Source organism: Falco naumanni, chromosome 10 (genome assembly GCF_017639655.2).
Source record: "Falco naumanni isolate bFalNau1 chromosome 10, bFalNau1.pat, whole genome shotgun sequence".
In the NCBI taxonomy this organism is placed as follows: Eukaryota; Metazoa; Chordata; class Aves; order Falconiformes; family Falconidae; genus Falco; species Falco naumanni.
Genome location: NC_054063.1, coordinates 235,537 through 249,132, shown reverse-complemented (window position 1 = coordinate 249,132; position 13,596 = coordinate 235,537). Strand labels below are relative to the sequence as shown.

At 41.1% G+C, this 13,596-nt stretch overlaps 1 protein-coding gene across 17 annotated transcripts in view; it reads left to right on the top strand.

Moving 5' to 3' along the window:
* The window catches only part of PTPN5 (protein tyrosine phosphatase non-receptor type 5), an 83,399-nt gene that overhangs the window by 44,173 nt on the left and 25,630 nt on the right, over nucleotides 1–13,596 (top strand). For 11 of the 17 annotated variants that reach the window (XM_040608215.1, XM_040608208.1, XM_040608216.1 and 8 more), the window contains 5 exons: nucleotides 160–292; nucleotides 4,848–5,029; nucleotides 5,979–6,098; nucleotides 7,952–8,035; nucleotides 13,080–13,318. In XM_040608215.1, the coding sequence (XP_040464149.1) occupies nucleotides 4,868–5,029; nucleotides 5,979–6,098; nucleotides 7,952–8,035; nucleotides 13,080–13,318 (605 nt within the window). In that variant the 5' untranslated portion in view covers nucleotides 160–292; nucleotides 4,848–4,867. The remainder of the gene's footprint in view (nucleotides 1–159; nucleotides 293–4,847; nucleotides 5,030–5,978; nucleotides 6,099–7,951; nucleotides 8,036–13,079; nucleotides 13,319–13,596) is intronic. The other 6 variants (XM_040608217.1, XM_040608218.1, XM_040608206.1 and 3 more) reach the window with 4 other exon arrangements.

Here is a 13,596-nt window from a genome sequence, read left to right as displayed (position 1 = left end):
ATACAGACAGGTTCAGAGGAATACAGATCTCCACACGTGTAAAGTGTAAAACAAATATGGGACAATGCAGCTGAGCTGCTGTGGTGTGTTGACTGCTGCAGCTTGAGAACTGACAGAACAGGTGAGGCCCATTTTTCCCTTGTCTTGTGTGTCTGGCAGGCAGTTCCGCAGAGCTTGAGGATTCCACCACAAATGAAGAAGCCACCATTAACAAAACCTGTATTTTCCATTGAAAAGGCAGCACCACACAATCCCCCAGAAGCATGATTCCTACAGGCACAGTGTGATGGATGTAAGTAAAAGTCTAATAACAGTATGAGCACTGTATTTTCATTGCTGGGGTATGTTTTATTTATATTGTAAAAATCCTTTTGATAAGGAACAAGTAGTCTTTGATCTCAAAAATACATTGTTAAATTAAGTCTGCCAACAGAGGTGTGTCAGTTCCTGGAGCATTAGCACCCATGCACAAGAGGGGACACAAGTTCCTTTTAAAGTGCTATGTTCATTAGGAAATGCAGCCAGGATATGTGGTCCTGGGGGCTTGTTCCTTGATTTGTTTTGTGTTTCCCTGAAGGCTCTGAGTATGAATCAGTTCAGTTACAGAGCCGCTGACGCCTCACCTACCCCACAGCAGCATTCGACTTGGATCATGGCATGTTTGTTACTCCAAGGCATTGTTGACTAACTTACCATTACTACAGTGCCTTTTAGTGTTTCAGTGAAGTCTAGTACTCTAGGCACATGTTTTTCTGAGAGTGTATATAGGTGTTGTTTCTTCTGCCTTTTATGTACCCACATGTGAAGTCAGAAAAAGAAAGAGATGGAGGCACAGGGGATTTAAAATGGGCATTGTCTGAGTTATGGAAGCCAGCTGTTACCTTGTGCGTGGACAGAGATGTTTCCCTGTATAGATTATCCCATAGCAGTGTTGTGCCATTTATTTTTGGCAGCTTGTACTGGTGGCTACATTTCAAGAAATGATGCAGGATGAACGGGTTACTGGCTTGGTCCAGAAAGCTCCTCACCTCATCCTTTTTCAGAGAAAGTTTATGGTGCCGTTCTGAAATTTCAAGTTGCTTTAACAAGCTTATGGCTGCTACAGATGTCAGAGACCTTTTATTTCTTCTGCCAGAGGGTTTTTTCTAGCAAGTATAGTCCTCCGTCAAAGCAGAAGTACTTGTGGAACTTGAATCCCAATCTCTGTGATGCAGGAATTCAGGAGAATATCACATGGATGTTGGATGTCATGTCAGTCAAATCATTAGCAGAGGAGAGGCTTAATTAGCTCCTCCTTGGATGTAAGTTACCCTTGTCAGCTGTCTCAAGACCTTCAGACTGACCTTGACACAAGAAAATTTTACTGATACCTCACTCATTTATTACCTAATCTGTGCACTGAAAGAATCCAAGGCCCATTAGGGCATATAATACAGGAATATAGGGTCACAAGATGAAGTGTGAATGGTAATTGAAGTATTGTTTAAGGATGACATAGTTAAATCAATACAGAACCCTAGGTGGGCATCATGTTTGTTAGAATCTAATAATTTGTGATTGAGTAGCAAGTTTTTGAATGGACTTTAATTAATCCAAGGCACTTTCTTTGTATACCCAAGACATGAATCTTAATCTATATATATTTATACATACGCATTCAGACAGATGTCCATTATTTTAGTTCTTGCCCCTGTTGTCTTTTACTGTATTAGTGAAAATACCTGTTGATAACCGTATCAATTCAGCAAAGCTGGAATCCTGGGTTCCTAGGTCCATAGACCAGATCTCTGCTGTATACAGTGAAAATAATTGAAACTAGTAGTAGTCTATTGTCCTTCCTATAGGGCAGTTTATAAGAAGGAGAATGTGATTCCTACAATTGTACAGCTGGTGCTAGACAACACTGGAATACTGGGAACTGGGCTTCTGGGCTGTGGAGAGGCATAGATCCCCATGGTTACGGGTACAGTGCAGTCCCCTGACTTTGACATCTTTGTTCCAGAAGGCATGTGGTTAAGTGGCCTTCACGTTGTCATACTGGAGTCACAGTTCTGTTTCCAGCCTATACAGAAGTGACTTTGTAAAGTCTCAGGCTGTTACCGATATGAAATTCTGTTTACCTGCTGCATAAGGCAGCTGAAAGAGCTTTTGGTCAATTAAAAAAAAAAAAGGTCTTCTGAAGTATGTAATATTATGACTTACAAAAAATAGTTGAAGGCTGAGCTTGAAATCTGTTATTACCTGGCTCCTTGTTCTGGTTGTCTTCCCAAAGATTTTTGGTGTTTTTTTTTTTTTTTTTTTTAAATTTAGTTCTGCTTTGTCTGTATTTTATCTTGAACTGTGGGGAAGAGTATCCAAGAAAGGAAGTTGTTAGGATTTGGAAAAACAGTAAATGGGTTCATTGACCATTCTTAGGGACATAGGTGCGTTGTTTAATGCAGGTAAAGGAAAAGTAACTCTTAAAATGTGCATAGTGAAAACAGAGGGTTAGAGACCTTAGAAGCAAGCCATAATAAACTGTATGTAAATAGACATTTTTGAAGGTTTATATCTCAGTCACAGGTGCATGTCTCTTTTCATGGATGGCAAAAATGATTTCTGACATCAAGATTCTGTCCCTGCTAAATTTCAAATTTCTGTTCCAAAACACAGACCATAAACATCCCACAAAAATAGCAGGAAAAGATTGACAATTGTTAGCAAGGGTTTTGCCCTGAATTCTTGTTCAAATCCAGTGAGACATGAGGCCGTTTGCAATCTTGAAAATTTTCAGCTTTAAGTGTTAGGTTTTAGCACATCATAGAAAATGAAAATAAAGGCCAGCATGGAAAGTATTTAGGCACCCTTAACTGTGGCTGTTTACTGTGGCTTCTGTGTTGTCCTTCTGGAGAACACTGAGTCCAGCTCTGTGTAGCATGGTATGAGAAGTCAGGCGTTAAGCATATGGTCACTGTCCCTGTGCACTGAGGACTGCGTGTGGGCTCTCTGTGTTTCTTGAAGGGGTTTGTCACAGACTGTAGATTACTGGCTGGAGCCTGAATGACAGTGGTAGAACTCCCAAGAGCTCTTGAGCTAAGTTCCAGAAACTACTTGCTTTTCTTTGAAAAGTGATTATTTTCAAGTGGTTGACTTCCAGCATTAAAGATATACAGATGAAAGTGAAGGGAGTTTTGCCACTGTGAGAAATACAAGCAGGGAATGATGACACTTCTGATTTGGCCTCTTTAGTTCCATATTTTATCCACGTGCTGTTGACCTGTATTTAATATGAAATTTTGATAGTGTCTATGCAGATCACTGTACTGAGTCCTTCCGGGCAAATAGTGAATGTCAGCATATACCTATGGTATGACATACGTGGGTGTATGTCTGTCTAGATGCGTGTTCTCTATGCTTCCTCAGAAATACCCGTGTAAAGACAGTGAGAAGAGCTACATATAACCAGTTATACCAAGCATACCCTCCTGAGGCCACTACCCATTGTAACCTGACTGGAGACATTTTGAAAATGAGAAACCAGTAACTGAGCTGCTGGGGGGTACTTCCCCAAGGTAGTACCTTGCAGGTGCTCCTTGTACCTCTGGGTCTCCCCAGTCATTAGGCAGTGGTGACCCTCTTGTTGCTGGGCAGCTGGGGAATGGGGAACCTTGCTGAGGGAGCAGGCAGTATTTCCCGAACACCTTATTCTCTTGTGCAGGGATGGATGCCCTAAGGTCTGTTTCAGTGACAGGAGGGACAGTAATCACAGAGTGGGGACAAACATGTCATGTTTCTGTCCACTCTCACATTTTTGTACTTTAGAAGTCAGAGTGGGATATTTTCATGACTTCTTAGTGTATCAACGGCCGGACCCTCAGCTGACACACTGATCCTATGTTGTATTTGCCTAATTAGAGCGGTGGCTAGCTTATGGTGGTTTAGCTGACTTAGAGTTACTGTTGTGAGACATGTAGAGAAGTGTCTGATAAGAGGAACATTTGTAGAAACCTGACCTCAGCAAACCATGGAACGGCTGATGATGTGGCCTTTCCCTGGGGCACAGGTGGCTGGGTTAGGCTTAAGGCTATAGTCTTGTTTGTAGGGCAGCCTTTAGGCTTTCCATCATGTAGAAAGATACAAATCAGTAGTATTTACATCAAACAGGCCTGATCTTTCACGCCTTTTAGCTTGTAAATGAATTTATCTACACAGACTCTGTTCAAAATACTGTTACTGAGGGACTAGCCACTCCAGTGCATATTTCCACTGAATAGAATAGCATTGCAACTTTATTAAATAGCTCTTGAGTATGAATTAATCCAAGAAGTAGGTTTAGTATACAGGCTATTTTATTAGTACCTTAAGACACCCTGCCAAAACCCAGAACCCGTGAGCGCTTTTCAGACGCATAACATGAACCAGTCTCTGCCTCAGAAATATATAGTCAAATTAGACAAAGCAAACAAATACTGGGAAATAGAGGCAGGAGGGACAAAATGGGTTCTTTGCCAACTTGTAGCCAGGAAGTGTGGAGCTAGAAAATAGCACAGATGGTTCCTTTTAAAAAGTAAAAACGAAAAGGTGCAGCGATGTAAATGAGATTTTATTAACAACAGTAATCTGCAGAATCTGCACCTCCGGAAAGAAAGGGAAAATAATTTATCCGCCCACACTCACTTTTTTCTGACGAAGGCAGGTGAATACAGCTGCACTAATAGAGTGTGACGCTCACAACCCTGAGCCGCGCTTACCGATGCAGAACTGAGAGGTAACCATCGCCTCTAAGAAAACAATAGCCCTTGCAGCCTCTGCTGTGGCTGCAGGGTTACATACTGTTCATTCCCTGCACATGTCATTTTCACGTGAAGGTCCTTCCAATCCAGCTGTTATGGAGTCAATGGATGAAGCTGAAGGACATCAAGGAAAGCTGAACAAGAAGGAGCAGTCCCTGAAAACCTCCCAGAAAACAGCACTGCTTGGTTGGGCTGCCCAGTGGAATGGATTAACGCCTGGAGACAGCATGTATCTGTTTGTCCTTTCACAGATACTGGTAAGACGGCTTGTCATCACTTTAAAATGCTGGGACTCTTCTTTTAAGCTTTGTTGGTTTGGGAGGCTTCCTCCTCATGCATCGCAGATGTAGCAGTGGACATAGCTGCGGTCCTCTCATTTCTGCAGCCATTGTCTCACAGCCTTGCTTTGCAAACAGCCTCTGCTTTTTGATGTCCCAGGCTCCCAACCCTGTTCCCTGCCCCTCTGCTAATGCCTCCTTTGCCAAGTGACCCATCTCCCAACAAATCCATTTTCTGTAGGTGGTATGTCTGGGGGTAAATAACAGTCTTGTTAACAAGTGGATTGGGAATTGTATACTTTAAAGTTGCCACGTGCCCTTCATGGTTGGGGATAAGCGTATATGGGGATGAGTATACCTCTCTGTGAGGGTGTTAAATACAGCATCGTTGCTTTTGTAGCTTTATGTTAACTGTTGTGTGTGCAGGAACCTTAAGCAGTTCAAATTAAATGTTTCAACATGTGTGTGTTTGTGTGTGTATATCTGTTTACAGAGATGCCTATGTGAACATGGCTATTTGTAAGAACTTTACATAGTATGAATATGTCTTTTAATAGCATACCAAGTTCATTGAATTACCAATTTTGATCTAAAAGTAATAATGCTGAAAGTTCAGAAGTCAGAGGAACCTGTTGCTCTTTCGATGTACAGGCTGCCATGAGCCGTCCTTTTGCTAGTTTAGATCAGAGTAAGCTTGCTTAACTCACTGATACACATCTAGTTAATAATAGCTGAACACTTAGCCTTCGGTCTTTTTATTCTTGTTAAGCTACAGTCTAGAAAATACCTGACTTACTACAGCAAAAATGATCAACATGAAATCAAGGAGAAATAAATTAGTTAATAGTTAATTATGCAGTCTTGAGATGAAAATGAATGTTTCTGTAATGAGAGATGCTCATTATGTATTTTCTGATTGATTGCGCAGCTTCTCTGCATGATGCTGTGGTACAGCACTTATGGGACCATCCCAGCAGCTCAGAATGCCTTTGACTTGCTGTCTTACCTGTTTACCCCATTTAAACGTTTTTTGTCAGATCAAGGGGAGGTAAGTCCCATTACTACCCTGATTTATATAGGTGTTGTCAGTAGCCTTTGTGTGGTGCTTCTGATATCTTTTCTGATTAAAAGTATTATATATATGTACTTCATGTAATATAGTGATGTCTGCATTGTGTATGTGTCCTGAAACAGAGAAAAGAGTTTTCTGAAAACAGATCCGTATTTTATCTTCAAGATACAGGGCTGAATTTTTGGCTGTGACGTTAGATCAACACAGCAGATTTTTCATAATGTACAAATGAAAAAAAGCAGTAAGAAATCGGCCCACTAGGGTTTAGTCCACAGTAATGGGAGAGCTGGAACTTAATTTATTAGGACGGATAGAAGCTTAAATTCTGGACAAATGAATCAACCCCCATAAAGGGTGCAAATCACAAGATACCTAGTCAAGTCACAAAATTCTAATATTGTTGAGTGTTTAGAGCGCATCTGTGTGCAGTAAAAGTATTTCAGGTGTACTAGGTGTACCGATTCAGTTATATCTACAAAGCTACCCTAGTAAAATTGCTTAGCTTCTCACTGCGACATAATGACCAGTATGATTCATCTGATAAATTACTGGTTTAATTATACCCAGTGTAGTTTTCTCTAGTGTGGACAGAACCTTAATTAAATGGTAAGCAGCTACTTTCAAAAATCAGATGAAATAATTTTGCTATCAGAATGCTTATGTTCATTGTACATGTCTTTGTAGCAGAGGCTATGCAGTACAAATAGGAAATCTGACTCGGTGCCTCTTGTGGCTGAAGTACGGTGTACAGTACACACTAAACACAGTGGCTGTTTTCTGTGTTCTCTTAACAGTGTTTGAGCTGCACGTCAGATGCTCTTTTGTTTATTTGAAAGAAGCACTTTTTCTTTGCCCTTTTCCAGTTGGATTTATTATGTGCAATCAGAGCTCTTCATTGAGTATTGTCTGTACCTTATTTGCAGTGGGTCAATCATTAAAAAATTGCTTCTTACAGAAAATCCCTGATCTATAAGATTTTGACTTAAAATAAATGTTCAGTATGGAGGAAGCTGATTCCTAGAATGCACCACAAGAACACCTCAACTATGACTCTGTGCAGATGTTCAAGCGTATCTTTGAGGACTGTTTATTGTAGCACTATTTACTGTGCAAATTTACACTTGAAAACAGTAAAGGCAAAGAAATCTTCTGACATTAAAATAAGCGAATGAAAGCTCTTAACTCTGAATTTCTCTTTAGCTGTACAAATGGGTCAGAAACAGAGTAAAATTCCTTGCCCACTGAAGCCCATTAGAACCGAATTTTGCACCTGCTACTGAGAATAGGCTGAAATCTGAACTACTTAAATATGACTAAGTCATCAGAGTAAATTTCACTGTCAGTGATGTGAATTATCTTGATGGTATTTCACAGAATGTGTAGAAAATGTAGAAAAGTCCTCTATGGCTGTGTTCTATGTAAGGACCCACAAACATGGGAACACTACTCAGCTTTCTTCGAAGTCCTTTGCCACAGAATAAAATTACACTGACTCAGGCCATGAAACATTGGTGCAGGCTGCAAAACTGAATGGTGGGTCCAGATCTCAGTTTTGACAATGCATGAGGCTAGGAAGCAGATTTTCTTGTTTGCCTTCACAGCGAAATCTAGTTTTAGACCTTCTGAGATGCTGAGACTTAGCAATGGTTTCAAATTCAGTCTTTTTTTCGTTGTTGATGGTGGCTGTTCCACAGATCGGGAGCATGGTATGACTGAATCTGCATGGGAAATCCAAGAATGAATACAGAGCTTGCCAAGAACATGCATGCACATGCTATACTGTGCCCCTAAATACTTTATGAATCATTGTCAATTCTGTCATTTCATAGGACCTGACTAGAATCGGGAGCGTTGTGGTATTATACATCCTGCTGTCTTTAGCTTCTCTAGGACTGTTATTTGTAGGATCTCTGGTAAGTTATGCTACTGTACAAACTATATTCATGATCTTTTTCAGTGAGTTTTTTAAGATGTCTAATTCACCTGAAGTTGTTGGTGATGTCCAAGATAATTGTAAAGCAACGTCTTTGGGGCTATTTCTATAGAATTACCTGCTTGCTTTATGTAGAGGAGTTAAGACTACACTTAACCTTACTCAGTTTTATGATGAATTGGGGATTACAGTCATGGATGGGTTTTATTCTTTCCATCCACAGATGGGCCAACAATTTTCACTTAAATAGAAGGGATGTGGTCCAGTAACAGGACCATCTAATATTGCTGCTTTATGAATTGCCTGAAGAGCATCCATTGATTTAAGTGGCAGAAAGAGCTGTTCCAGAGCACCAGTGCACTTAGGAATGTAACACCAAGGCGCCAGCTGCAGAGCAAGATTAGTGGCACAACTGCGATTAATCTAGCTAGCTGTCAGCTCTTTGGGAGCAGGAGTGTGTGGTGTTTCTCCATTGATTGGGTAGCTGGTACAAAGTTGTGTCATAGATGGGAAAGCTATGGAGAATTCTTTTCTTTTTAGGAGGAAGTATTTGATCGTGGCTTTTCATACCCCTGTGTACCATTCTGGGAACAGTGGGAATGCAGTTACTGAACATGCAGGTGGATCAGATCGCCTCCTGTCCTTAGAGCAGTGTACCCTCAGGGTAGCTGAGGAAGCTGAAGCTGTACTGTGTGCATGCCATTTGCGTGCACAGTATAATGAAGTACATCATAGATTCATGGGACTGTTGGTGGCAAGGGACCTGTAGAGATTGCTAGTCAACGTCCTGCTTGAAGCAGGGCTGCTGCCAACACCTGATAAGGCCAGCCATGCATTATTTTTCTACACAGGTTTTGAAAACCTTCAAGGACGGAGATGTATCATCTCTCTGGGTACCTGTGTCACAACTGCATGGTGCTCTTGCGTAGAGTTTTTTTTCCAAATGTCTGATCTGAATTTTCCAAAGCTGAGCGTCTGAGCTGAGATGTCTGCAGCTTGTGGCCATTGTCCCTTGTGGTATCAGCTGCCACTACCAAGAAGAGTCTGGCAGCAGCATCTCTGGAGCTGCCCTTCAAGTAGTTGCAGGCTGCTGTTAGATTACCTCACCTTCCTCTTCGTCAGGTTGAACAAGCCCGATTCCCTCCACCTTTTTCAAAAGTCATGTGGTCCAGACCCCAGACCTCCTTTGTAGCCCTCCTCTGGCCCCACTCCAGTTTGTCTGCATCTCTCTGGAACTGGTGGGCCTAAAATAGGACATGGTATTCAAGGTACAGGTGCATCAGTGCCAAGGAGAGGGGAATGCCTCCTTTGATTTGCTGATCACACTCCCTGGTAGGAAGTTTATCATACTATATACCGTGGTTAAATTCACTCAGATGCAGCACTTCTGTTTAATGTATCAGGTGAATGTACCTCTTAAAACCAGTCACAAGGCAAAATAATTAGTGTTAATGCTTCCATTATTGTGATCATTGATGTAGACAAGGAAGTCAGCCAGGTTTACACATTTTTCTGCTTTTTTGATGCTTCTGTTCCTTATCCAGATGAATTTCCTGCTCAAAAAATAAACTTCCGGTGTTTTTTGTGTTTGAAAATACCAAAGAATAAAAATGAGACATCTAAGAATTGTGATGAACTGTGTGAATTCCAGGTAACTTTGCAGCAAAATGTTCAGAGCTGGAAATCAGAATAGCACAGGTGTGATTTTTCTGCATATCCAACCTATTTCTTGGTGGATGGAAACACTTTATTGCTGATCTATTCTTAGCGCAGAAAGTAACATTAAATAAAAACTTTCTGTGGCCAAAAATTTTGATCTCATTTTGAAATGCTTTGCATATGTGGTAACTCCTTGTAATTGAATGTTTATACCAGTGTAGATGAGAGCAAACTTGGCCCATTTTTAAGTGTTGGTTAAAACTTTTGTACAGAAAACATTTTTATAACAATTTCCATGTAGTCAAGTTTGCTCTGTTTTGTATTCCTTTGGTTTGTGCTAACAGTCTTCTAGCTAGAGTGGAGGCACAAATGTCAGTGTGTGACCGCCTGTTCTGTGAACAAGTCACAAAGCATCAGAATATAAGAAACATCCTGTGAGTTCAGAGCAATGGTCCTTGCCCAGTAAGTTCCCTGCAACAGTGGTATTAGGAAGAAGAGGCTCTTCAGAGAAAGCGCATGAGCCTTGTCCCTCCCGCCTCCCCGTTACCTTACTCTCTGACATCTCAGGTCATGCTGCTTTGCAATTTGAAAACATCTGCTTCTACCAGTATCTAGGGGATAATTATAAAATAATAATAAGCATAAAATAGTCATTGGCAGAACGTTGAAAATAACGCAGTGATGGAGCTAGGCAGGGATTCTAGAATCCCAGCCTGGTGGACAACAGATAGTTGCATGAAGACAGTTTATTTTCCCTCTGTCTCAGTGGAGCGATCTCCCTCACTCATAATGGGTTTTATGTGATGTGCTGCCTAGAAGGGACCTTGAGGGGGTCTTTGATGTTGCAGGGTGCCTTTTATATTGCAGCGTGCCTTTATGATGAAATCTTTCTTTCCCAAATGCGCCCTTCTGTCTAAAGATGGACCTGATACATCAGGCCCACACTGATGTATGTACTAGGTGACATACCAGTGAAAAGCAGCTTAAGCATTTTTTTCAGTTCATCAACTGTGGTAACTTAACAGTAATGCTTTAGTAGTTCCTTGGAAAGGGAGAAAATGTGCCTGTTGACGCAGGTGCTTTGTTGCTGTAATGTAGAGCAATAACTGTTGAGCAATAACAAAAATAACAAGGCTGAGAAATGGTGGTCAAGCAGATTCTGAGAAGTAATACCGAGAGAACAGAGGCCCTGTCTGGTCTGTGCACATGCTGAAGTCCAGCTCATTCCTGTATCGGGATATTGTGACTCTGATACATGTAGAGTGAATTTTTCAGGAGAGCAGACCTCAGCCGACATTTGAAGCACTTCTCAGAGAACACCCAGGTACCAGGCTGCATTGGGAAGCTGGCAGTCACAGTGGAAGCAAAAGGCTGGATAGGGTGCTCGAGGCTTGTATTAGCACTGCTGTCTGTTTTCTGTCTCATAAAACACTGTGTTAAGACCCAGGCAGCTGCAGAGAATCAGCATTGAGCTGTCCAGTCCTCCTGAACAGGTTTTCAGAGCTGACAATTTTTCCACTATTTAGTTTAACCCCATCACTTTCAACTATAACTTAATTTCTTTTGGTGTTTTGGGCAGCTCCTTATTTACCACACGCTTCCTTCAACCTAAAGGAAAGCTGGTTTGTTTCTTGGGTGAACTTTTTGTTCCTTTGGATTTATGGTGTGTTAAATCACTCGAAAAAATCAGCCCTGTGTCACTGTACAAGCTCTAGGATCTGTAACGTATAACGGGTACCTAGATGTTACACTTGGCTCTCCGCCCAAGCGCTGACTTTAGTAACAGCAGCACTGTCCAGCAGTCCAGAGTTGTTGAGCGAATACTTCACGCTGTGAACTGCCCAGCTGTTACAGTTTTGCGGTACGTGAAAGAAGCATGGCTAGTCCCGTGGGACTGCCCAGCTCTAGGAGTCATCTTGGGGAGTGAAAATAGAATGATGTCTTGGAGCTTCTTGCTTGCCCTCCGGTAGCCCAAGCGTGTAGGACAGACTTGGTTCAGACTCAGCCCCAAAGCTGTGTAAAACAGAAGTCTAGTATATGTTTGCTTTTGTAATTACTATGTACTCTGATTAACTGAAACAAAAAAACCATTTTGAAGTAACTGTCAAATGAATACTGCTGCTTTGTGAGAGTCTTAACATTTCACTAAAGCTGACTGTGGACAGAAATTAAAATTGGCTTCACTTCTTTCATTCTTTACACTCAGAGAAATGAAAGTGCATGAAGACACACAGGCACAAGAAAATTGTTATTTAAAATCCAATACCAGACAACACGCTTTAGTAGCCTAGGAAGAGGTTTGACCTTTTTAATGACACATTTTCTAAATTCAACTGACCATTTAAAAGCCAGTTATAAGAAAAGGTTGGAAGAGGCTTTAATTTGGAAAATAAGACCTGTTCTTCTTAGTCTCAAAAAAATGTATGACAGTCCAATATAGTTTGTATAACAATCAGCCTGAGTGATATTGCTCCTAGTTCAATGCTAGAGGGATGGAGTTGGCCTAGGGTTCCAGAATTTAGACGCGGCCTTGAAATTTTTAACTGAGGCCTGTGTGGAGGATTAAACAGTCTATCAATACAATCTCCCAAATCAATCTAGTCTGCCGCAGCATCCGTGCAAACCAATATGATACAGCAATTTTTTAGATTCATGCTATTTCAAACCTTTCATTATTTTATATTATAAACTTTAATATTACCTGTATGTCCTAGAACTTCACAAGATGAATTATTTAATGTCTATATCATGTTTAAATGAATTAATTAGATCACAGAACAGTCTTTGCCACAGGCCAAAAACTGGTAGGGACATTCTGAGCCTCAAAACCAGGTACATCAAAATCATGGCCTCTTTAAAAAATGACTGGTTTATACGTGAATTTGAGGTACAGTGCCAGATTATCAAAGATGTGCAGTTCAGGAAAATTTATATTTACTTAACCCAGCTATATCTGAATTTTAGATGGAAAACAATTAAGTCAGGAGAAGTATGATTTGTAGAATAGTATAGTAGGTTTTTATTTTGTAAACAAGCTTAGGAAGGGGAAGAAACTGAACAGTGATATCACATTGGCTTGCACATGGTGTGTCACAAGCACAATCTGCTTCCACTGTATCACTGAGTTAAGCCTGGCCAGCTCTGTGGAAACCTCTGTGGCTGAAAGCAGGTTTGAATGGGTAGATGTAAATCCATGTAACGTATCACAAAGCTACTCCTGCATGGAACATTCCTGTCCTCTTCAGTACTCTGCAATTCTAATACGTTATAGTGAGCTGGGATGTTGCCTTACAAACCCATCCTCTAGGCTGCGTGGAAGGCCTGGCAACAAGCAGAAAGCTTTTTCAAATGTTTGTTTCCTCCAGTTCTGGCATCTGCTCAGAGCCCGTCCAGACCCCCCCTTTCCACTACAAGAGGACAGACGCCAATCTGTGAGCCGGCAGCCTTCATTCACGTACTCAGAGTGGACAGAGGATAAAAATGAGGATGACTTCCTAGATTTGGATCCTGTCCCGGAGACTCCGGTCTTTGACTGCATAATGGACATTAAAGCGGAGACAGATCCAGCTACTCTAACAGTTAAATCCATGGGCTTGCAAGAAAGGTAGGGTAGACATGACTAATAGGGGAAAGTTTGGTCCCAGATTTTGTGGATTTAGGAGTTCTGTACCTAGTAGGAAACTTGAATGCCTTCATGAAAGTCACTTTAAAATGTGGTTTTAAAGCCAAGCACCTGCTTTATTTCCTGTCTTATTTTCAGTCCAGTCATAAATGTATTAGCCAAAAAAAATACACAATTTCTAGACAGCTGTCGACAAGTGTGATTCAAAAGCATCATTTCTTTCCTTTGAAATATCCATCTGTGTTTGATGAATCTCTTGC